Genomic DNA, 25,925 nt, shown 5'->3' on the forward strand with positions numbered 1-25,925 from the left:
AGGTTCCAATTCTCAGTAAAAAAGAAGATGTTTTTGCTTACTTAGCAAAATATTCTGTGCCACTGCTACGAGCGGCATGGCTGATCAAAATGACGTGTGCCTACTATGCTGCTATTTCTGAAGCTAAAATCAAGAAACGCCAGGCCACTGATCCAAATATAGGTAAATAAACAACTTTAATGTCCAAATGAATAGTAATAGCTGAAAGGACCTGCTATTCCTGGTTGTGGCTTTTGTGTTACTGAATGTCCGGAGATGAATCTGTGTTGTGGGAAGGGGAATAAAAAGTCTTTTTAATTGTTTTTGCTTAGAATTGTATGTCAAAGAGTACAAAAAGCCATGCGGCATAAATACAGCCCTGTTAGCTTGTTTTCCTCCCGGCTGGTTTCTCCTTAAATCTCCATGCACGGTATCTGAGGAGCCGACTGCGCTGTGTCTTAACCACTGGTGCCAGTCTCTGTGGGGTTGCCAGGAGTGGCAAAGGCTGTGCTAAGATAAACGTTACCAAGGAGCAAACTGAGCTGCTGATTTAGAAAGCCTGGAACAAAATGAATTTGCAAGTGTATGTGTTAAAACATAGGTGGTAATGTATTTATTTTAAGTATTAATGTTAAATGACACTGTCTGGCACCAAGCCAGTAGACCGAACAGTGAGCACCTTTTAGAGATCCAAGGTATGGTAACTATTAGCAAAGTTGTAGTTCTACTCTCAGTTTGTATGCAATAGCTGCAACTCTTCCACTACGTGGTATGAACTTTTTCCTTCATTGTCCTAAAGCATCTGTGATCAGATGCTGTTGTTTAGCAGCATCTCCATACTGCTGTGAGAAATTTTTACATGTTTCTACCAACTCATTTTGTTGTTTCTTTCACTTTGCTTCTTCTTGTTTGTTTGTTTTTATTTTTAGGCTTGAAGCATTCATTTTCACTTTGAATTTCTAATTAAAGCCCAAAAAGCATTTCCCAGCGAACATTTTACACCTATTTTTTCCTTATAGTTACAGATGTGGGGTCCTTGTGGCACGGTCTTCTGAAGTACTTGCTGAATATGATGTATTTATCCCTTGCTCAGTTATACGGGGGCGGCTGCAGTACTGACAGGCTTCCCTATGAGCATCTTTTGGCTTCCCTTGTGTGAAGTTTGCTTCTGACCTTGCCCTGCTTTGGGACAGGAGGGAGTCAGAGAGCCTCGTGGATTCAGTCTGGTGCGTGCCTGTAGCTGGGCAGTCCTGTGTGGCGCAGTGGACAGGGAGGCTGATACCTGCTGGTTCTGTTTCTCTCTCTCTCAAGGACTTGGTCTGGAGGATCTTTGTGCAAGCCTGTACCATGCTGCTGGTGTGGCCTGTGAGCTGCTGTCCTTTAGGGATGGTCCTGGCTGGCTTGGGTGTATCGGTCTGCAGTTCAGCAAGTGGCATTAGGCATGCCCTAAACTCTGTCCTCTTGCCTTTGTTTTTTTCCCTTCTGTTCTCTTTAACCTCCTAGGTTGTCTTCCTTTTCTGTTGATTCACGTGAGCATTTTTTGGGGTAGACCCTAGTAGAAAACTTAACAGGTGGTGAGAGCAGGTGGATTGCTTTCCTAATCTGTCGTGAGTAGCACTGCTAAGGGTGAGAGAGCGCCTCTGACTGTTCTGCGGGACAGAAATGGTGCTGCTGGGTAGGAAGACTGGTGATGTTGCTTTGCTTTGGTTGCATGCTCATTAATGGTGTCGTTAAACACTCTCTTTCCTGGTTGTCTTGGAGTGGGGGAGAAAGCAAAGCAAGCAGGTAAGGCAAGCTAGGTTTGCCCACTCCGTTGCGGTAGGTACTAGGTCATCTGGTTTGCTCTGCTCTGAGCTGTAGCTCTTTTCTTCCTGGGACAGTGAAAGGTGGTGGTGTGTGGTGGAGGGGGGCACAGGGACTCCTGCTCCAGCTCTGCTTTTGGCTGGCCTGACGGTGGCATCTACTTCACAAGGAGAACGGGTGAGGCCAGGGAGTACTGGTGGGCTGAGGGGCCTGTGATTTTTATCAGCGAGTGTTCTGAGGCAGATTTCCACTGTAACTGTGCCAAAAGTGATGCTGAATATTATGTCGTCTGTCCAAATTGTTAGGTTATTTGGAATTTTTGGGGGAAGTAATTTGATGTGTATTACTATGTAGTCTTTGACATTCCCCAAAATGTTCTGGATCTGTCCCCTAGGTAACAGAAAGGTGGTTGTGTTGTTCTAACTCAGTAGCACAGAGATTTTGGTAATTGCTTTGGGAAAATTATTCTTTCATACCGTGACATGAAAACAAGCGTGATATAGTGGATTTGGAATTGTTTTTCCAAAAGTGAGTGAATGTTGGAGGTAAATCTAGTTAGTACCTATATGAAAACACTGAAACCCACTAGCTTCATAGAGAAATTTCAGGTTTGGTTAGAAAAGCATTCAACGAATATTCTATGACAGAATATTCAGTTAACAGAACTGTCAGTTAGAAATTCAAAGGGGAAAAAAAACATAGAAGGAAAGCACTAGCTGAAATCTGAGGTGGGTAGCAAACAGTAAGAATAGTTGTGTTTGAGCCCTAGTTCCTGTAACTCTGGCAGTGAACAGGCTTAGGTTGTCAAAGCAATTGCATTACGCATTCGTGAAAGAGTGTGCTCTTCCAAAATACGCTGCATGTTGATCACATGCAACTCTGTCAGATGTTTGTGAGATAGTAACAGCTATCCTTGGTCGTCCCAGTTACACTGTTCAGAGTATGCCTTCTTTACAATTTCTATTTTCCCAAAGCTTTCTGTGTACGATCAAGCAATTTACTTTAGTTTACTAATTTCTCGCAGTTATACTAAGTATAGAATCACTGCTGGAGCATAGAGAAAAGCTGATAGTTCTGGGTAGGTTTGTGTATTTGGTGAACGGTACCTACTATCTTATGTATCACAAAGAAAAGCGAATCAGTCTTAATTGCAAACCTCCGCACTGTGCAGGTCAGTTTGACCTGAGGAGCTGCCTCTGAACTTCTGCATTCTCATCAGAGGAAAAATCCGGAGGAGTTGTCTGTTTCAGTGATTGCAGAAAGAACAATCTTACATCCCATTGCTCCTGCAAAGCGCTGTTTAGTGTTCTGGTGGCTGTATTTGGAGGGGGAGGGAAGAGGGGAATAAACCTCCGTATGGAAGCAAGTAATGAAGTATATTTATTTGATCTGTTTCAAAGCTGTTTAGTGGTTGAATGCTGAACTCTGATGAAAGAGACAGGTGATTCCCTGAAGGCATAGCTCGTATCTGCGCTTTTTACGTCACGCTAAGCTAGCAGGCTGCTTGCGTGCCTGACAGTATATATATGTGCTTTGGGAACAGCGCAAAGGAGAGGCACATAAAAAGCCCATTAATTCACACTGGGTGCTGCATTATGCAACCATGTGTTAATGCTTTGGAGAAATATTTTTCAACATGAATTTGTTTCAATTCTCACTGTGAAAGAAACCTTTTGTCATCTGAAGTGTTCTAATTGTGAACTTATTCTGTAGAATGGACTCAAATTATAACCAGATACCTTCGGGAGCAGCTGGCAAAGGTTGCAGAGTTCTACCATGTGACATCCAGCCAAGGCAACGGCTCTGTGGTGATGCCTCAAGAGATGGAACAGGCCTTGAAGCAGTGGGAATATAATGAAAAATTGTCATTTTACATGTTTCAGGTAATACTTTAAGAAGTGACTGGATTTTTTTTTGAGGTCACTGTTCTTGGAAAGTTGAATTTTAGATATTACTGGTAGTTTCTGTCATAAGGCTTGAATAAATTTTAAATGCTAATTCATTTTAGAGATCTGCTAGCTGAAGAAACTTTGATTTGCTTATTGTCCTTGATTGTGATTGCAGCAATGTACTCAATTATTCTTTCTCTTCCTATGTTATCCCATCTTTTAAGGGTGTGTTTAATGATTGTGAGTCAGGCTGCGGTCGCTGTGGAGCACGAAGCCTTGGGTGTTCGAGTGGCGACCTGGCTGTTCAGTTCCATGTTGTTCTAGCCCATGCCCACCTTTGCAGGCTGCACGGGCCAGGGAGCTGGGACACCTGGGGTCCCCAGTCACACAGCCTTCAGCTGAAGACATGTTGTGGCTTAGTGTAAGCAGAAGTCCTGCTAGACACTGACCCAAGGTCATCTGAGCTCGAGCAGTGACGGTGGTAGAAGCCTCCAAGGAAGAATGCTGCTTTGTTCCTGGAGTAGAAATAACTCTGAATCCCGGTCACGGCCCCTTATCCATGCGGATGCTGTGATGGTGGTTGGTTCTTGCATGTACAGTGATGTATGAGCGTCCTGGTAGCTGCCATGGCTAATGAGAGTTAAACCAGAAATGAAATTAAACTTGTAATTACACACCTTCTTGTTTAGTGCTCCCAGTTAACGAGTGATGCATTTATTAAAATCCTTTAAGGAAGGAATGCTCGAGAGACATGAGTATTTGACATGGATACTGGATGTTTTGGAAAAAATCAGACCTACTGATGATGATCTTCTTAAGCTGTTGCTGCCGCTAATGTTGCAGGTATGTGCGTGGTTTAAAGCCATGTGATTTATAGAATCAATGTAAGCATGACTCATACATGTTAAATGATTGTAATATTTGTGGTGTTAAAATCTGTGTAGGGATTTTTACGTAAGACAGTTGGGGAAATACATTGCGTGGTGCATGTTTGGAATATATAAACACCTTTAAACTTTATAATCCTTCTCAACTTGAATTGATAGGAGGTTTCTTTTTCTGTAGCTGGTCCTGCAGGACAGATGAAATTTTTAAAGAGGCTGAACTACAGATTTGCATTTAGGATACTCCTTTGTAGTCCCTTGTAGTTTATGCATGTTATGTGTTAGATTGTTAATGAAAAATGAGTATGTGGAGTAGTAAACTCATTTTTTTTTAATTTCAGTATTCAGAAGAGTTTGTTCAATCAGCTTACCTATCCCGTCGCCTTGCTTACTTTTGTGCCAGACGCCTGTCATTATTGTTAAGCGATGGTCCTAACCTTGTAGCTGCACATTCTCCTCATATGATAATTGGACCAAGTAACCCTCCTTTGGCAGCCCCAAGTCCGACCGCACCCGGTCCTGCGGTGAGCCCGGTACAGCTAGCCTGCTCAGATTTCCTCTCCTGCCCACAACATCGTCCTCTGGTGTATGGACTTAGTTGTATGCTGCAGGTGAGCCGGTGCTTTGTTGCTCCTTGTTTGTAAGGCTGTAACCATTCAGTTTGTTGGAAAACAGCGTGCTCCTGGGTTTGACAAGGTGTGGTGATCGTGGTCTGAAATGCAGCTGCATCAGGTAACCTGAGAGGACTGGGCGGATCTGGAGGGAGCTGGAGGGTGGATTCTTAACGCTGTGTGAGGAGCGGTGGCAGAACCGCCTGCAGACTCGGGCTGTCTGTGTGTCTGTCTGCACCTCTGCCACGAGAGGGAGCAGCTCTGCTGGCAGGAGCGGCCGGGCCTCCGCTCTGCGGTGGAGTTTCTGGTTGCAGCAAGGCTCTGTGCAGCTTCTTTTCATCACCAGTGAACCTGCTCATTTATGCCAGACCCAGTTTGTCTTTGCTGAGCGCAGCTGGACAGAAGACAGCACCATACTGACTCCTGCAAGCCCTAACCTTTGAGGATTTCCTTGCTTCCTCCAGCTTGTTGTGGGTGCTTGGTGCCTATGCCGACTGTTCAGACTTTGTCAGGGTTACAGACGGTTTGTTGCCTTACCAACTTTTGCAGTTTTTAGGACAGTGGGGCAGAAGAAACTTCATTTGTGCTTATTGGTCAGTGATGCTAGGATTGTCAGGAGTAGTTCTTTCCTAAAAAGGGTTTGTGTGATGGTCTGCTGCTGCTGTTAGCCTTCCTGCGGAGACTTCCTCAAACCCTCCTGCTGTTGCCTGCTCAGTGTCTGCCTCTGGGGATTGTACAGAGCTCTCCTAGTTGTGCTACCAGGAGTGTGCTGATGATTGTGGGATCACAAGATCGCAGCGTGGGTGAGGTTGGCAGGGACCCCTGGAGATCACGTAGCCCATCCCTTTGCTTAGGCACAGTGAGCGAGAGCAGCCTGTCCAGGACCATGTCCAGTTGGGTTCGGAATACCTCCACCACTTCTCTGAGCATCCTCTTCCAGTGTTTAACTGCTGCCACAGTTTAAAAAAATAAAAATGTTTTCTTGTGACAGGCAGCTCCTCCTCGCAGGGCTGCTGCTTTCTCACAGCCGTAGCACCACCCGGAGGTTAGAGCCTGGAGGCTGAGCTGCACGCAGGGAAGGCTCAGCCAGTGCTATCTGAAGCATGTAGGTGGGGAGCACAGCTTCTCTGCCCCCCGCCACGGGTGTACGAGTGCAGAAAGTTAGATCCTGCCTGACTCTAAGCATTCTGTAACTTCTTTTCCTATTGAACGTAGATCTGTCACAGGAGCATCAGCGTTTGTCTCCATCATGGGCTATATTGTGTATTCTTTTGGCAGCTTTCCAGCTTTTCTCTACTAACAACACAGTGGGTGATCATTCTGCTCTTCCTGTACTATTCGTTTTATTTTTTTCTTTTGTGTGTGTGCTCTTTGTGTTTTTTTTCACCCCTTTTTCTTGTGCTACCAAGTGGGTCCAGAGGACAGCTCTGTTTCAGATAAGATCTTTGGCTCTTCAAAGGACCGTTTCTCTAGGCAACCTTTTTGCTAAATTACTACTTTGCAGTTTGGACTGGGAGAACATCCCAACAAGTAATCCAGCAGTTTCAAAAATAATAATCCATAAGATGAACCAACTGCCATCACTTTAGATGATATTTAATGTCTGACCACAAAACATCAAAGCTTTCTGCTTTTGCTCTGTACATTACTAGATGCTAAAGAGTAATAGGTATCTGCCTTCAAGCTGTTGTAAAATGATTGTTTTGAAGCCTGTCAACGCAAAATCTTTCTTTTGAGGTAAATGTTAAGTTACTGGTGCATTTCAGTGACTTGTGGGTTTTAGAATCTTGAGAGAAGAATTCATTTTAATTAATTTCTTAAATTTAAATTTTTCATACGTAGCTTCTTTCTGAAAGCTAAACACCAAAAGGCCTTTTTTTCTGAAGCCCATTCATGTGTCACAGAGGGGATCTGACTGAAATTCACCTTTGGTGATGTTTTTCGGTGGCATTATAAAAGCAATACAAATGGGAATTGAACATGCATGTATTTAAATACAAGTTTTAATAATGAAGAAGGAAAATAACATAGTAATTTAATTTCTTCAAATGGATGTTTTAAAGTGATTGTGAATAGGATTGTCATTTGTTTCTTTCACTGTAACAGGCCAAAAATGGTTCTAGTCTCATGGACTCTTGTTATTGGTATTGTTGGTCTTGTCTATCATGTACTACTTCTGTTTTATCCTATTGCTTGCAGACTGTAACTCTTTGTTGCCCAAGTGCCTTGGTGTGGAATTATTCCACAAATGAAAATAAGAACATTAATCCAGGCTCGCCTCTGGATTTACTTCAAGTTGCTCCATCTAGTTTACCTATGCCAGGTGGAAATTCATCATTTAATCAACAGGTAAGCTCTTTTTAATTTTCAGTTTACTAAGATGTATTTTATATCCCCAAAAGTGATTTGCATTCACGAGGACTATACCCAAATTTATATATTTCAGTAGTTCTGCTGATGTGCTAGTGTTTGATGACCTTAGTTTCTTCAGTCAGGTACCGATTTTGTGAAAATATCTGGGATTTTATTTACATTCAGATGTTTTTCAGTTACTTTAAGATGTAAAATGGCAAATAAGAGGAAGCTTGTCATACCATTTCTGAGATGTGACTTTTCAGACACATTGAAAGTTAACTTCCATTGGGTTGAATCTAAGGAGCTTACATGAAAAGATATTTTATTGTACAAAATGATTCTTAAGTGATGAAAGCATTTGAACAGAACATACTTTAGTTTGTTGTTCCCAAATGTAGGAAGTGCTGGGGAATGCCATAGGGTACCTTGCTGCTGGTGAGAAACCTGTCACAAACTTGAAGTGAAAATTGAGACTTCCTACGACTAGCTAATTAGCAACTACCTTTTTTTTTTTTTAACAGGTTCGGGCAAAGATTTATGAAGTAGAACAGCAGATAAAACAAAGAGGTCGCGCTGTGGAGGTGCGATGGTCTTTTGACAAGTGCCAAGAATCAACTGCAGGTAAGACAAGTCAAAATGAAGAAAATGCTGGGAGTTTTAGGGTTTGCATCTGTTCTCCTTCTTTGAGTATAAACCTGGTGCACCGTGCTTAATTCTAGTATTAGAGTTGGCAGATGGATGTAATGTAACAGCCAGCCAGCATTTCTCCACAAAGTCCTCAGGTTTTGTACTTGTAATATAACACTAATGTGGAAGTGTTGGGTAAAAGCTAAAAAAATCAGGTTTGGGCTTGGGTACTTGCAGCTCCTGGACGAGCTGGGTACCTAGGTGAGAAATGTGTCTGAAAGAGCTTGTTTACAGCTTAGGTAGGGTTAAGTAGGACAGAGATTCTTGCTTGAAATATGTTTGTAAAACATACAAAATTAGAAAATATACATTTACTCTTTGAAGCTTGTACTTGAGCTTTCTTTTCCGTGACCAAAAAAAATAAGTTATCTGTAGAAATCAGGCTACGGAGAGTACAAGCAGCCACCTAACAATGAGATAAACATCAAATAAAGATTTGTATGGGCTTTTAGGCTGCTGTCTGTTTCTGGTCATTCTGTGCTTGGAGAACTTTTGCGTACTAGCGCTATTCTTAGTGTAGGGGTTTTGTTTGTTTAACTTGCTCATCTGTTGATCAACAGATGTTACCATCCACATGTGTGTTAGGGAAGTCTCTCAGCCTAAACTTATTGGTGGTCATTCTCACAGATGTTTTGAGGGCCTCTGAACTTCAGTGTGGTACTGTGGCTCAGATTTGCCTTTTGCAGCTGAATTGCTTGTGATTTAAACCATTAGGAGTCCAGCGTGTCAGCTTTTTCCTCTACTAGAGGATGGCAGCAACATAAATGCTTACAGGTAAACCTGCCAGCAGTAGTGACGGCCCTCCACTGCAGTCACTGAGAAGTGGATTCCGTGTTGGTGGCAAGTGGATGGTTCCTGCTTCTGCTGACTCATACAGGATCCTGTGCTGTCCTGCTGCTTGTAATGGTTGTGACTGATAATGCCTTAAATCCCACAACATCTTCCTGTTTAAACTTTTTTTTCTCCTCTAACTCCCATATCTAGGGGTAACCATCAGCCGAGTTTTGCACACCTTAGAAGTGTTGGATCGACATTGTTTTGACAGATCAGATTCCAGCAATTCAATGGAGACGCTTTATCATAAGATTTTTTGGGCAAACCAGAATAAAGATAACCAAGAGGTAATGACCACTCTTCTCACTGTGTAATCTGTAGACAGTGGATTTTATTTTTACTTTTGAGAATTGTTTATGTGTGTGTGTGTAAGTATAGACTTGATACAAAAGCTTTTTTTTTTTTTTTAAATTATTATTCAGCATCTGGTTTATTAGGAGTAAACAGCTCTTTGCTCTTATAACTTCAGTGTAATATACTGTAAAACTCATTTAGGAGAATACATGTTTTTTTGGATCATCTTTTGGGTCGTGAATTGGGTATTGTCTTTTTTTTTTTTACACTTTTACATCTATTGTAGAAAGTTTTACATTAATGGCTTATTAAATATATTAAAATATTCTAAAATCACGTACTTTGTTTTTTTGATATTTTTACCTGTGCTACTAAAACCATTTTTAGAGATCATAAAAATCATTATCGGAAGTCTTCAACATTTTACTTTTTTTTTTTTTTTTTTGCACAATGCAGATGACAGCATCATTGGGCCTATGTGTAATGTCAGACTCTTGAGCTTCCTTGGAAGGTGTTTGGGGAAAAGAATAACCAGCTTTAACAATACACTTACAGAGTAAAATTTCAAGTGGAAAATAGCAGTGAATCTGTCATAGCTGCTTATGTTAATGTTGTAAAAACGTTTTTTGCAAAGTGGTTTGTTTTTCTAATATACCTTTTTTTTTCTTTATAACTTCATGTTCTTAGTGGTTGATATTCATAATGCAAGGCCCTATACTGCACAGAAACACTGCATAGTAATAGTCATTCAGTATTATAATGACTTTTGCAATAAATGAACAGAATATGTTGGTGGGGAGATAAGATCTCTTTGGAAATATTTCCATACAGATATACCTGCCAACCAACTCTGCATGTGAAGCTCAGAACTGGTAGGTAGGAATGAAAGACTTGCCAGAGTTGGCTTTGTATTTCAGGCACATTATTGTGATCATGAGAGGAAAAAATACAGGTGTCTCATGCCAGCAACAATGGTTGTGTTTTGAATCATCTGGGATGAGCCTTTCTTGATTGCAGAGTTTCTACATTTTCTCAAGTTTAGTCTTATGCAGTCCAGCTCAAAGCATTAGAAATCTTTAGTTATGTGGTACTTGCAGTGTTATGCATCTCATATAGCTGTGAAATTGCTATGTACATATGTATATATATTATAATGTTAGCTTCTTTGTTATGTAATATACATTTCATCATAACTCATGTTAAAAATTTGGCTTCAATTTGAAATATATTAACTGTATTGAAATAATAATTGCTAAAATTTTTGTATAGCTCAGGTTAAATCTGGGTTCATTCAAGCTTTTTTTCTGCTCTCATGTGGAAGAAAGGTTAACTTGCATGATTTCTACATTGAATTTTTTATCCCTTTGCCAGTTCATACCCTGGTAAGATTTGTCCTGTGGTCTTGAAATGAAAATTGGTGTTCAATAGACCGTGTTCTGGCACTCCTTCCAACTGTTGAATTCCAGTTCTTGTCTTCATACAGAGGTCTGTTGTGTTGGACAGCTGTCATTCAGAACAGCAGGATGAGGATTACCACTCTGTGCATTTTGAAATGCTTTATGCCTTTTGAGAGGCAGGTGATTAGATGGATTGTAGCCTTTCAGGGGCCTAAGACAAATGCAGAAAGCATCTGCAAAGGTAAAATTTAAGGGTGGTGAAGAAATAGATAAAGGAGAGCTGTTATATCAGACAGGTGAAGTTGCTGAAAGTTCGTGACATTGACTCTTGGATGCAGTCAGGATTTTTAACACACACGTGTCTTTTTTTTAATGGATAGGGTTTAATATGTTTTAAGTGCTAGCTTTTTGTTTGCATCTGTTTTTGGGGTCAGCTGATGTAGTTCTGTGTTGTTGCCCTTCTACATTTGTTTTTATATATATACTTTTCCCCTTCCTACGTTTCGAAAGGTTTTTCTAACTTCCAGTTACAATTGTATTTACAAACCATTTTTTTGTGTTTCAAGAGGCAGTGTTGGTAGTGAGTGTTCTGAAGGCAAGGTAATTATTCTGTTCTGTTCTTGTTGCGGGTTGTCTGCTATTATTATGTTTGTTAAGTGTTACTTTACGACCTGAGGTTGGGTTGCCTTGAAAATACGTCTGTTTTGGCTCCTGAACAGCTCTCTTAAAGATGTGTTCCCCGCCTCTGGTACCAAACATCTTTATCAAGGTCTGTCTGGCTAATTTGCGGGGCTGCCTATCTTTTAATGGCATAATGATTTTACTCTGAGATGAAGGATGATGAGTAGTAAGAAAGCATTGTCATACAAAAGCGATGACGTACCTGTGTTTGCACAGTTGTCACGGGATATTGTAGGGAAAGCAGACGAAGAGGTTTTTAATGTCTTTCTGAGAGAAGAAAACTTGACCTTGAAAGTTTCAGTTGTACCTTACCGGGTTTGGAGCTGGTATGAAATTCAACATTTAGATAATCTATAGCTTCTAAAGTCCTCTGGAGTTTTCAAGACTGTTGTTGCTTGCCTCAGGCTTAACTTTTGGCAGCCAAGTGAGGTTGCCTCATGTTGCTGAATATCTGATTTATAGTCCTTGCTGTGTGTTTTTACATTTGAACTTTTACCGTTACATTCACGTTTATTAGTTTTGTTAGCTGCTTACCTCATGGGCAGACTGAGTGCCCGTGGCCAAGTCCTCTCGGATGCTTCTGGGGCTTGCCTGCTTTCTCCAGCGGGCTGCGGAGCCGCTAGGCGGCGGTTTGGTGTCCCGTGGGCCTGGGGCCTGGCTCACGCTCTGCAAGTTGAAGCGCATGAGGATGTTCCCACATGAAAAGCTGTTTGTCTCTTTTTGTCTCTCTATTTCCTTCCCACTTAATAAACTTAGGCTGTTTTTCCTAGGCAGAAAAGGTCATAAGTCAAGAGGTCTTGTATGTTCTGATTTCAGATGGCAACTCGTGTAAGCCTGAAAGGACGTCTGCTGTGTGAATAAGATAGCTATCTCAGGGATGTCTGCCTGCTGACGTAATTATCTAAAGCACAACATAGTTTGAAGGACAGCTATCTACTATCGCCTGTTGTGATGGGAATCCACTGGAATGTGTTTGGAACTTTTTTCCTGTCTGTTTTTTCCTGCTGGATTGCTAAATTTTGTTGTGAAGACTGCAAATGATGCCAGCGCTTGCATGTATCAGTGGTGCTCTGAAGTACTGGAATAGAAGGAGAGTGACTCCTGCTACAAAGTGCTTAGGTTCTGAGTGGGTCTAAACACACACAAATGCACTTCAGATGCTGCTTTTATATGTGCTGCTGATTTCTTCAGAATCATTTTAATATACAGCCGATTACTTCCAAGTGTTGGAGCAAAAGAAGACTTGGGGGAAGTGGCTGGAGCGAAGGAGGGTAGGTGGTGTAGGTTAGCTGCAAGGCCACGTGTCCTAGGCCCTGGAGGAGTAAGGATTGCTTTTCATCCCATGGGGAGATGTGGAGGAATGATGGTGAAGGATAGGACCTGGTAACACTGGTGATGGGGCAGGGAGACCAAAATGGAGGAAGAATGTGGTGTGAGGGGCTGAGCTGTGGCTGTACATTGAGTTTAAGTGGGACAAACAGGACAGAGTACATTGAACAAAGCTCAGGCTTCGAGCATCGTGTAGCAGATGATGAAGGTGGCACACTGAAACTATGTGAGATGTGATGTTAAATCCACATTTTGACCAGACCTGGGACAAACCTTCTGGTCTTGACCTGCTTGAGAGAGGCCATAGAAGTGATAGAAGAATCTAGTGCTTCTCCAGTGACTTGATGCTGCATTATTAAGTGGACTCCAAAGAGGAGATAAGAATTATGTTGCAGTTTCTTGCAGACTGTCCCTGTGATCTAAGAGTGATGGTCCCTGCATAATCACACATGAGTAGCTTGGTTTGAACCTTAACCGTAGATCCCAGCCTGGGTTTGCTCTTACAGGAGGATTTCTTACCAGTGCAGGGTGATCACCAGGCTCTGTGTGCAGACCAGAAAGTGGTGCAGGCATCTGTGAGATGCTCAGCTTTTCATTCACGAAGTCCAACTGATAACAACTTCTTTTGCTGTGAATGTTTGGCAGCCAATAAAAGTAAAATTTCACAATTAATATGGTAAGAATGATATTACATTGTGAACATAGTGAGTACAAAAGTACTCAAAAGACTACAAAACAAAAGTAGTACATACAAAAGACCTTTCATTTCCAATTCAGTTTTACTGACTTGCATAGAGTTTCTCAGTAGATTAAGCTGGGTAGGTGGATTTGAAATCTAGAAATCAGTGACATGGCATAAGGCAGTAAATTCACTTTCATTTGACGGTATTGTAGAAAATACTACTGGTCTTAATTATAGCTGTGGGTATTTTCCATCTGACATCCCCTCGACACGGAATATCTCTTGTGCGTTGGGGATTAGCACTGAGGATGTTATTGTGCGGGTATCATTATGTAAAAGCCTAAAGTTTCATGGATATTTTTGTGCACTTGGATTGATTTTAAAGTTCAGGTCTCTGAAATCATATTTAGGTTTTGTGTTGTCTGCAACAGTCTGACTGCATGAAGTCCAACTGAATTCTTATGATGCCAAAAGTTTTTTTCATTTTAGAGTGAAAAACTCATGCTTTTAATCTTGGTTCTCACGAATGGGTTTGCTACAAATGTAGAGTTAATATTTGCCTTTCTGAGATCACTTTGCTGGAAATGAAACAAACAACCAAAAAAAAAAACAACCCACCACCCCCTGTGTCTGTGGGAAAGGAGGTATAATGATGCTGTTTTAGTTCCTTAAGCTAGAATTTAACAGTTAGTTTGATGCTGTCTGGGGGACCTGAATCTGAGTATGTTGGGATGCATGACGGGTAAGAGAAACAGGATGAGCAAAATAAAATGAATTTAAATATCTGTAGAATCAGAATCTGTTTCCACAAACACTGAGAAAATAGAGCATGTTCTGAACATTCTTGCAGTGTTTTTAATAATGCAGTTAGCATTAGTTCAGTTGCATGAATTGCTTATTTATCTGAAACTTGTCTGTGCAGGTGTTTTCACCCTTCATTATTTCAGAAAATTCAACATAATATTCCTGCTCACCTAGGTATGAAGGGAGTTAGTACAAAACTTGTCTGAGAGGGAAAAAATATTCTGTGACATAAATAACTGGCAGAGTCCTTAATAAGAACACAGAATTTGTTTTTTCTTTTTACATAAGACAACTACAGAGAAGTGGTTAATATTTTGTTGAACCTGGTCACATAAATTGTACTTCAGTAGAAAGGTTTGTCTTTGAGCTGTTGATAGTGCTGTGGTGTAAAATAAAGCTTGCCTGCAACGCTGTCAGGGCTTTGTCCCACTTGGGCTGCGGTCAGAGGTGTTTCTTTATGTGCCACATAGCCCGTACTGCTGAGGTCGGTGCATTTAGTTGGTTTAAAAACCCCAAACCTTTAAAGGGCAGTTTTTCCACAGCGACTACACCTTGAGAGCTCCCTTGTTAAGGATATGCAGCTGGGTGAGGAAGAGACCGGGCGGAATGAGCGTGAGGAGCTGCCTGCCCGCTGGGGGAGAAGGGGCGCCGCGGGCAGCTGGCTGCCCTGCAGGGAGCTCGGCTCCTTCAGGAAGGTGGTGGTCTGGGATTTGCAGGTTAGGGAGGCAGGCTGTAGTAATAAATGTTGCCGTGTCGTTCCCCTTCTTTGTTTTCTCTTTTGATCTAAAAACAGCCTTCAAAAAAAAAGGCTTCTGGAAACCATTTAGTGTCGTCTCAGAAAACAAATTTGGAGTTTAAAAATACCGGTCTTTTTCATTTGAAAATGCTAACTGGAATTGTGATTCCAAATTTATTATGTAGACTTGCTTAAAAAAAAAAAAAGCCTGGTTAGTATTCTTAAATGATAATTCTGCTACATTTGAAACAAAAAAGCTCATTTTGAAACTGAACTGTGTTGTCCGAGGAGGCACTCACGTTCGTTGTTGTTTTGTTAACCTTCTTCATGATTTAAGGGCACGCTGGCTCCGTGGGACGCGGACGTGACTTGCAAAAAGCATATGCTTTTTGTGGAAAGATTTGTTTGAAGACATTTTCAAAACGTTTTGAAAATAATAGAAATTTCCTTATAAGTATGTATGCTGTATATATACACTTAGGTCTATACAGCGTATCTCAGCCGTGTCCTCCTCAGGCACCCCCGAGGCGCGGCAGAGCAGCTCCGCTACGCGCTGTTGCCTCCTTCCAGCGCGAGGCAGGGCGCTGTGCCCGGCGCAGGGCGCTGTGCCCGCAGGGCAGTGCCGGCCGCTTCCCGTAAGGGGCTCCCGGCGCGGTGGCGCAGCGCTGCGGGCGTGACATCGCGCAGGAGCGGTTACCACAAACGACGCCGGCATTTCCCAGCGGCAGTGAGTCACGCACCTGCTCCCCTTCTCGAGGGGTTTAAAAGAAGTGAGAGGGGATGGGGGTTTCCTCCCGCTCAGTGATTTGAGCTAGTTAGCGAACGCGACGTCACGCTTTCTGCCTCCGTCACAAAAAGAAATTCTGCAGTCTGAGTACCTCAGCGGTGGCCTTAGCTTGAGTAAAGTCAAACTTTGCCTTTAGTAGCAACTTTTGAGTTAATAGTAAAAGCAGGGGCCAGTGGGAAAAGAGCTCAGTGTTATAAAAAGCAGTTTTAATAATACTTTTGGCTCTCTATCTCCAAGTGTACCAGAAACAACCATGTTTAATACTTTCAGTGCTTCCCTTTATTAGTAGTTGTGCTTCTTCTTTTCTCTTTTTTTCTAATGAAACAAGTGACTCTGCTCATCCTCGCCCACCTTCTGCTCTACTTATAAACTGGTGGAGGTGAGACCTTTGGTTTTCTGTGAAAGGGCTTGACTAATGACTTTCAGAAAGTTACAGCTATTTTAAGTCGTAACTATAAGACCCGGAATAGCTAAATAACAAATTTGTGAGTGAGATGTTTTCAACCACACAGCTTCTATGTGCCTAAAACAGTGGGTATGGTTCTCAGGAACTGACATTTGCAGCAATAAAAAGGCTACGGGAATACAGGCAATGCTTTAAATCCTCTCACGCGGACTTCTGTTGGGCAGGTTGCCCAGGTTGTGAGTGAGGTGTCTGAACTTGTTGAAATCGTGCTTGGAAGGTGCGTGCTGCCAGACGTAGTTAATCTCTGCCGTCTGATGCCACCTTACAGTGTTTTTGTCTCACTAGGAATGGTGAGAGGTTTGGGAATTTTGAAGAAAGGGCCTTGTCTGCGGGAGAGTTCCCTCCTGCAGCTCGGAGTTCCAGGTCTCACCTGCCCGCGTCTGTTCTGTGCTGCCACATCATCTTGTGTCCTCCCTACAAAAACCATAGTCATCAAGCAACATGTGAACTGATCTTACGGCTTTCCTGCCCCTGAAACTTTAAGGGTACAAGTGTGATCTCATTGCTGCTCTTCAAGGCAACAGTTTGAGCCCTTCTGAAATGTGGTCTGCGCTTTTCCAGGCTGGAACATCTGCAGATACAAAATCCAAATACGATGAATCCAGAACCTGGTTGTTATTATGGTGTTACTCACTTGCATTCTTGGCGTGTGTAAATAAACATTTACAGCATCAGAGGGGAGGAAATCGTGAGGTAAGCTATCGTGAGGCAGCATCAGGAGGAAGGAAGCCGAGCAGTGAAGCCGCCACACAGTGGGGCAGGAAGCGAGAGCTCCCCATGCGTGCTCAGCAGCGTCACAGGCTGCTGCGTCCCCGGCTCCTAGGAGCAGCAAACCACGATCTGTGCTCAGCAAAGCAGCGAGCACCCAACGCAGAGTTTCCAGCGCTGGACATTCCGACGTTTTCCTTTTTGATGCAGCTGAGCTGAGGGCTGCTTAGAAAAGTCTTCACCACGGCCTGTGTGTGAGAGGCTTGCTTACTGTGAGGTTTCTTGGATAATTCTTTACATTGCAGGGACTCGATATAGCTGTAAAATATATTTGTTATTTTCATTGAAGAGCAGAATGAAGTGTTTGATGGTTAGACACTTTAACTTCACTTTTCTCAGCTGCTGCACTTGTCCCGTGTTCTGAGAGCTTGATGTGTGTGAATAGTTCTGGTGACGGTATACTGCCCAAACAAAGTCTGACTGGGTTGAAATAGTTACTTGTACTCCGATAGCCTTTTTTTATTGCTGCTCGTGTCAGTTCTTGAGAACCAAACCTACTGTTTTTAGGTACTTAAAAGTTGTGTGGTTGAAATTCTTAGATGGATAAACACCTCCATGTATTCTCCGTATACATGAAACTTGAGAATCCGCACCGTGATTTTTTTTTAACGTGAATAATCACTTCTAGCTGTCTAACTTGTAGCAGTGTTGGACTCTGCATCTCTGAAAATGGAGTTCTGCTTTTTACAGGCATAGAATTAGGGATTCATTTTTATATTCTTGTGCTAATAAATATCAGTGTTAGCAGATGACTCACTTAGAACAAATTGACTGTATTTTCTGAACTGTAGGGCTGTCTGTCTCTTGTTTGGGAAAGAAATCAGTTTGTCATTTGAAACAGGTCAGTCATTCAGCAAAATCTGATGTTCAGATAGAACAGACAAGGAATTAATCTGTACTTAATTTATGTAGACCTCAGTGCTGTCATGACCAGAGTAATTTCACGCGATTTTCTTGTGAAGTGCACAAACAGCCATCCTTTATTAATTCCTTTTAATATAATTTTAATACAGACACATTGCAGTATTATGCAAAAGTAAGAGTTCATAGCATTTCTTGAAAAAGTTGAACTAACTTCCAGCTTTACCACGAAAGGGTCAGCTTGTCCCGTGGTTTCTTGTGTTTGGGGTGTCAGATAAGTCAATTATACAATGTTTAGCCTTTTTTTAATTTAATTATTATTTTTTTTTAAATTAAATAAGAATGCAACTGTTGCTGGCTTAATACCTAAGACTAAATGGACAATTGAGCGCGGTGGGCGCGGTGCTCGCCGTGAGGTCCCTCTGGGGACATGCTGCTCCGAGTCGCCCGCTGTGCGGGCTCACCCGCTCGGGGCTGGTGCTCGTGGTGCGCTGCACAAAGGGACGGCCGTCGGCGATGGCCCGCGTGGTGGCGGCTGAGCGCTGTGCCGCGGTGGTGGCAGGCAGGCGGCACGGCCCCACGTCGTGTGGTGCTTGCTGGGGCCGTTTGGTTTGAATGGTGTTTGTGCGTGTCCTTGCCTACGGTGCCTGGGGTTTCGCTTGGGTTATTGTTAGGCTTGTTGTCGGGCTTAGCTGTAAGCGAGGCGCTCCCTCGTGCAGCGGGAGCCGGCAGCATGGGGGCGGTTAGCTCACCCAGCGCCAGCCCTGGTGGCTTCGCCTTGCAGCGCTAAATGCAGCTGGGTGCGGCAGTGAGGTTAGCCGGGCAACAGAGCGGCACTCGTGACCCACGGACACAGGGTCTGAAGGAAATACTGGTGTGTGCACAGGTACGTGTGCTTTACTGGCTGTGTGTTGGCAGTGTTTGTGCTGCATGTGTATTCCTTGGAGGAACAGCACCCTTGTTTCTCTCAAATGGAAAATAACTGATGGCTTTCTTCTGCTAGGATTTGACGTTTCACCAAGCAACTCAAGTCATTTTTTTAGGCCAGAACAAAAACGTGTAGGATCAGTGCTACAGCCATTTTACCTTCAACAGAACCCCGTGTAAGCCTCCCTTTGGATCTTTTGTCCCCTTCTGTGTTGCTCCAGCCCAGTGAGCTCTGACCTGCAGCATTTGTGCCCCTACCCCATTCCCTCAGCTCTCGAAGGCTTTCCTCGCCTACTTTTCTGAACAGACTTGGTCCCAGGAGCATCACCTGCTCCTCACTCAAGAAGATAAGCTTCTCTGCCATTTCCAAGTGCAGTCCCCCGTGAGGAAGGAGGCAGGTCCTGTGCTGCCCTCCTTGGGGTGCCGCAGGGTGCGATGCAGCGCAGGCGCAGCCTCAGGGAGCGGGCAGCCCTCCCAGGTGGTGTCTGCCTGAGGCACAGAAGCGCTTCTGTTGTTGGCAGAAAGGGAAAGAAGTCAGTGTGGAGATCAGACCTTTTGAAAATGCACAGTATCCATACTTCGGTTGTCAGCCGACTGCATCTAACCACAGCAGAGGTGGCATTGTGGCGTGGCTTCGCTCGGGTTGGAGAGAAGCATTCCCCTTATTCCCTCCATTTCCCCCGCCCTCGTCATTTAGCGTTTCCTGATGGCCCATTGAAATGCATTTCAGGAAACGTGTGTGTGTATGATATGTGTACATATATACATGTATACCCTAGTTGTTATTTGGCATATTACTGCAGTAACTTTCATTCTTAGGAGCCTGTAATTCTTAATCACTATAGAAAAAGTTTCTGCTTTCTGGGGAAGCTACGTTTAGCTCTAGCCCTTCTAATGTTTATCTGTAAATGTAGTTTCCATGAATCACGGAGGAGGGGAGAAATCGCATCTATTTATTATGCAGGTCTTTCTTATGTTCGATGTTCAGACGTAGTAGCGAGCTTGGGCAGGAGTGAGGAAGTTCAGCAGATCCAGTTCAGTAGCACCCTAGGAAAATACTTCCAAAATGTAGGTAGTTAGTGGAAACAGGGATTTGATAAACACTCAGTAGATACAAACATAATGTATAGCATAGCTCTTACTTGGTAAGGATGGATTTTTTTAAAGACTGTTCTTAAAAGGCCTGTTAGGCATGTACAGGTCAGAAGTAAGCTGAGCTTTTTGGTTGGGAGTTTTTTGACCTTGGTTGTTTGATCCTCACACCTCCAGAGTTGGTGGGTTTGGTTTTTTTTTTTTTTTTTTTTTGGTATGAGTTGGTGGTGTGCTATTCATGGTCTGGAAACGTGGAGGAGGTTTGGAAGAATTGTTATAAAGAAGACAAATTCTGTGTGGTTATTTTGGTTGAGAGGCTTTGTGGGATATGCTTTTCCTATTTTGCCCTTTACTGTTTTGTGAAGCAACATTATGATAAAAGACAGTTTTGATTTGAGTATCAGCAGTGTGAAAATTGGAACTTCCCTCTTTTGCTTCTAGGTTATGTTTAATTAGAAAATACGAACGAAACAACCTGTGCATCCGTTAGTAGTAAAGAAAAAAACCCAGCTTCTTTTTCCTTCCCTCAGAACACCCCTTGCTGAAAGCTGCTTGCTCATAAAGAAGCCTGTTGGACGTGTAGGTGAAATGGTTTTCTTTTTGTTCTTGCACTGAACAGGTAGCCCCAAACGATGAAGCTGTGGTAACTCTACTCTGTGAATGGGCTGTAAGCTGTAAAAGGTCTGGTAAGCACAGGGCCATGGCTGTAGCCAAACTCCTGGAGAAGAGACAAGCAGAAATTGAAGCAGAAGTAAGTTCTTTCTACTTCTAGAATAGCATAAGCAGTATGCTTAAAAATAAAGATATTTCTAAAGAAAAAATCACTTTAATCTCTACTCTTTGCAACACTAAGTTTGATTGCACTTGGAGCACGGGAGATTTCGTTATCATTTACAGTTTTTGTATTCTAGATAAAATGACAGAGCTGTCTACTTAGGTAAGGAATTACAACCTGAGAGTGTTTTTATGCCTTTTTGTTTGAACTGTTTTACTTCTGTGAGCTACTTGTCCAAATAAATGGATGCCACAGTACCTGGAGTTCCTTGAAAAGTGGGGCGTACATCTCCCCTGCACGCAGGCGGGCGTGCTCCTGCTTGGAGGACTTGGGGACGGCTCCAAAACAAAGACCATTTTGAGGCAAAACTCGAGTGTAATTTTCATCTTGCGTTCTGTAGAACTGCATTCGTTTTCAGGGGAAATGATAATGTTTCGCTGGAGAGGCAAAACACGACAGTGGTGTCTTTAATGTAAGCAATTGCTTGTCTGTAGTGGTCCTGTTGCAGCTTGCAGAAGCTGACGATGCTTCCCTGACGTTCCAGCGCTGCGCTTCGGCGTGCACGGGGCGGTGTGTTAGCCGCAGCCTTGCTGCAGGTCCCTGGGCTTGCAGCACCCCGCAGCCCCGCGCGGTGCAGCCTCTGCAGCCGGGCCGTGCGAGGCTTTCACGTCGTCCTCGCCTCGCCACAAACCACTGCCGGGGGGAAGGGAGCTGGCGTGCTGCTGCCTCCCTCCCCGGCACCCACTCAGGGCCGAGGTGTTCGCCCTGGCTGTTGCTACGCTCCTTGTCACTTACACGAACGGGAGGAGTTACCTTTCGTCTTCACTTCGGTCGTGGAAGTTCTGGATCTTTAATTTTGTTGCTGTTTTTATATGAAATTGTGCCATTGCAGATGATGGTACCCGTGAGAGGTATTCCTTCTCAATAAGTAATCCAAAGTGAATAAAACGCTTCAGTAATAACCTACCTGGGGTAATGGGAGAAAACTGTCATTCTAGAGCAAGTCTGCATTTTATGGAGAGGTAGGAAACAATCCCACATATAGGTGCCTCATTGGCAAATTGTGGGAATACTGGATGTGTTTGTGTGCGGATACATGCTGTTTTATGTATTTAACTGTGCAGAGATGTGGTGAATCTGAAGTCCTAGATGAAAAGGAATCTCTGTCTTCAGCCTCCTTGACAGGTTCCAGTCTTCCTGTTTTTCAGAATGTCCTGCTGAGGTTTTTAGACACACAGGCTCCCTCGTTATGTGAGTATTAACTAACTTGTATTCCAAAGTAGGTCAGAAACGACTGGTCTGCTCTCTGGCTGCTGAAGTTATTGTTCTGTTATAGCAGGTGTTTCGCAGTTTCCATGATGACCTGCTTGACTTCTTTATGTATTTATTTTTGAAATTTCCTGCCTTGTTACGGGATTTTTCTGTGATTTTTTTTTTCTTCCACAAAAGGAAAATTGGAAGAAACAATGTTTATTTCTGTTCAGACTGTAAAAGATATCGGGAAATTACATGCACTACATGCATAGTTAAGACCAAACACTTGCCTCTTGTTGACAAATCCACATTCAAAGTGACTGACTTGAATATTGTGCACAAGTGTTGAAATCAAAAGCTGTTAGGTGGCAGATAGGTGGGCTGAAAAAAAAAGAATCTTTGTCCATTGTAGGTTGCTCTAAGAAATGTATTGGTCTAACAAAACCGCCTGATATTGTACCTCATGTTTCTGGTATCTGAAAGTACTGGAAGTTAGTGCTTTTTTTTTTTTTTGGTGCCCGTAAATTGAGGGGGATTTTAAGTGGTTTGAAACACGATATTGAAAACTCTCAACATCCGAAAAAGGAAAAAATTCTTAAAAATCTGTTGCAGACTCTGGAGTATTGGTGTTGCTCTATTTTCGTGTCATTGGTGACCCAAGTTTTACTAAACCATCCAAACTATTTGTGTTATTTAGACTTGTGTTTCTGATTTCCTTGTTTCAAATATGGTATCATCTTTCTTCACGTGGGTAGCTCTGCGAGACAGTGTAGGGAGAATAGCTGGGGAATGTTTTCCTTGCTTGAAATATTCCTTGTTATTTTAGAGGACTGGAATAGTTTTGTTGTGTGATACCGTTTTTATGGTGGTTGAGATTCTTTGTCTCCAAAAATGAAAAGCATGTGGCTGCTATATTTTGACTGAGGGCAAATCACTCAGTGTGCGGGTGTGTTTGTATGATGCTCTCTGTTGTGCCTTTCCGTGTCGCATCCAGCACGTGTGTCTCGGTGGGCAGCTCAGGATGGGTAAGGTTTGCAGAGAAGAGTTCTAACTTAGAACTGGTGTATTCTTGGGCTCACTGTTGCAACTTCTGTACTGCAGTGTAACGAGGGTTTCAACAAACATGAGAAGAAAGTGTGTTAGGGTGAAAATCAAAAGAATGTCTCCGTTTACTGTACGTGGGGGAAAGACTAATGTAGGTCTTATTGTTTATCTGTAAACTGCCTGTTAGTTTGACAACAAATGACAATTCTAAATAGAAATTGTTATATATTGAATTAATTTGAGCTTGTATTTCATAATTTGCTGTAAGTATATGTTGATGATTTAGATTTGGTAGTTTTGTAGCTGGAGGTTTTTATTGCTAAATAGAGTTGTGGTATAGAGCTATTTTCTGTTAACTGCAATATTGCAAACCTTCCTTTGTTATGGAACTAGTAAAATTAAATATAGCTGTGACAAACTTAATTTAAAAATTATATTTCTCTAGACTTTGCTTTGTCATTGGCAAAATAACATGCAATTCTTTTAACAAGCCTTTTCCTGATGTGTGAACACACTTATTAGTTAAAATAAAGTACACAGAATAAATTCTTTGAAAATACTTTAAAAACTTTTGTATTAGGTATACAAAGCACTGTAGACAAGACAGTAATATTTACCCTCGTAATAACATTTTGGAGAAGAAGTACAGTCACTGGGTTGTCTGTTATAATCCAAAGCTTCACAGTAAACTTAATTTTTCTGCGCACAAGGAACATCCTTGCCCTCTTTCCCCCCTTTTTCTTTTCACTTACTTCAAAGGCAAATCAAATAAATAAATAGCAGAACATTGTGCTTAACTGTGGACATGCCCAGCTGCAGTATGTGGATGGTGTAGGATGTTCTGGCATCCGCTGCTGTCTGAAGTCCGTCGTGTGTCTTGAGCAAACGTGCAGGTTGTGTGTCACTAGATGGGAAGTGATTTATTCTGCGGAGGCAAAGATAAATCTGTCCAGGATCCCTGAGACATTTTTATCAGGCCTCTAGAACTTTAAAATGAATTTGCTGGGGTTTGTGAGTTGGGTAGCTGAGAAACAGATATTTATATGTTGAAATTACAGTCCATTTTTTTTTGGTTTTGGAATAGCTGACCCAAATAGTGATCATGAGAAGACAGAGTTTGTGAATTTGGTGCTGCTGTTTTCTGAATTCACTCGACATGATGTTTTCTCCCATGATGCGTACATGTGCACTTTAATATCACGTGGAGACTTGTCAGTCACTGCAACTGCTAGATCACGTTCACCTAATGGGGAAACTGTGGATGAACACTATTCTAAGGATCATGACATGAAAATGGAGGTAATGCTTCATGTTATTTCCCCCCATGTTTGATACTCAGTTTCATAAAATGTAGGTTTTTCACTAAAGCATTAGTATTTCAGATGTGAGTTTTTGGTGTTTTTTTCTTTCTTTACTGTTTTTTTTAACCTATCTCTTTATCTCTTTCTCACTGTGAGAAGACTGAAAGTGATTTGTTGGCTTCACTTTTGTGTGTAACTTAAGTATTGCAGTTTTGGTGCTGATGTGCTGAGCCATCGGTTCTCTGGTGATCAGAATAACTCAGGAGAAACAAAAAGGTGTAATGTAGGCTTCTGAACTTACCAGGGGAAAAACTTATTTGCAGGTATGCTTTAATGAAGAGTAGAGAGAGCTTTAAGCAGGTGGAGTCAGCAGTAAGCCTGGGGTAAGCCCCACTGCCCTGTGTCGCGTGGGATGTGATGGCACAGCGCAGCTATGAACAGTTCACAGCCTGGAAGTCTACTTGCAGATATCGGGAGCGTGCTGTGTGCTGAACAGCCATGAACTGACGATCATAAAGTGAAACCTCATGACTCCAACGTGCACAGTCCATGTGTAATCCTGAGTCTTCCATCAGCCGAGCAGTTCTTAATCTTTTCTAAAATGAGTTGAAGAGGAAGGTGACTTTAAAATCCAGTCCACGGACCACGTTTGTACTTGTATGATAAGATGCAGCCTGTTGTTCTGCTGCACAGTCCTTGTGGAGCTTGTGGCCAGCTAAAGTGTTCTCTCATTTATTTTTCATTTCGTGTGTACATCTCTTATGTAGGTCTCATGGCCAAATTTGTGCTAAGATGTAGGGGGTTTCTCCAAGTTGCTTTTCATATTACAACAAAATAGCAAATAAATTCGGGGCAGGTACAGGAGTCCACCTCCTGTTCTGTAGGTATCCCTGGGAGCAGAACTGCACGTGGGGGTGTACTGTGAAGTTTTGTTCTCCCCTTCAGCTCCTGCTCTTTTCTATCCCTTTGTGGATTTAGGCTTGAGATTGAAATTCACTTTTGTGAATTAAGGTTTTCATAAATATTTACAAGTAGTTACCTGAAATCTTCCTACCATCAGTCCTTTTTCCTTGATTCTTAAATAGGTGGAATGCTTGCGTTTACCTGTGATCAGTTGAATAGGTCTTCAGTAAAATGTAACTGATGCTTGTTTTTCTCTCCGACAATTATTAGGATCATAGTATTATGGAACATATGGGCATTGACTCAGGAACCACTAGTATTTTTGATGATGTAGACAAGAGTGACTTTAAGGCAGATTTTGGTTCGGAATTTCCAGTAGGTTTAACTTTCAACTTTCTGCATGCCTTTGCTGCCTGTGTCTGCTGCTTGCTGTTGTCACTAAGAATGCCTCTCTGTGCCCCTAGCACCTCCTCGCTTCTTCCATCAACAGCCAGTGTCATTTGGAGCCGGTGCCTGATGCATTCTGTCGGTGCATGACCTTCTGTCTGTACATCTCTGCTGTGTGACAACTGCGTTGCTTTGCTGTGCATCCCCTAGCTGTCCATGTGCACGCATGTGTGCACGTAAACACACACGTGCGCACACGCTCTCCTCTCTTCTTTGCTTTCCTCTGCCCCCAGCATACTCAGAGTGCTATGTGGTACAGTTAAGCATGAACAAATATGCAGATATACCCTCTTCTTTAACATTGAGGGGCCCCAATTGATACCTTTTGCTTTTCA

At 42.5% G+C, this 25,925-nt stretch overlaps 1 protein-coding gene across 5 annotated transcripts in view; it reads left to right on the top strand.

The window, feature by feature from the left end:
* MED12L (mediator complex subunit 12L) overlaps positions 1-25,925 on the top strand; it is a 140,741-nt gene that overhangs the window by 9,589 nt on the left and 105,227 nt on the right. For 4 of the 5 annotated variants that reach the window (XM_080604671.1, XM_080604672.1, XM_080604673.1 and 1 more), the window contains exons 4-14: positions 3-162; positions 3,496-3,665; positions 4,404-4,514; positions 4,897-5,166; positions 7,366-7,515; positions 8,043-8,142; positions 9,193-9,329; positions 20,486-20,617; positions 21,766-21,892; positions 24,024-24,238; positions 25,414-25,518. In XM_080604671.1, the coding sequence (XP_080460797.1) occupies positions 3-162; positions 3,496-3,665; positions 4,404-4,514; positions 4,897-5,166; positions 7,366-7,515; positions 8,043-8,142; positions 9,193-9,329; positions 20,486-20,617; positions 21,766-21,892; positions 24,024-24,238; positions 25,414-25,518 (1,677 nt within the window). The remainder of the gene's footprint in view (positions 1-2; positions 163-3,495; positions 3,666-4,403; positions 4,515-4,896; positions 5,167-7,365; positions 7,516-8,042; positions 8,143-9,192; positions 9,330-20,485; positions 20,618-21,765; positions 21,893-24,023; positions 24,239-25,413; positions 25,519-25,925) is intronic. The other variant, XM_080604675.1, reaches the window with a different exon arrangement.

Source organism: Anser brachyrhynchus (genome assembly GCF_964034855.1).
Source record: "Anser brachyrhynchus genome assembly, chromosome: 9".
NCBI classification, from domain to species: Eukaryota; Metazoa; Chordata; class Aves; order Anseriformes; family Anatidae; genus Anser; species Anser brachyrhynchus.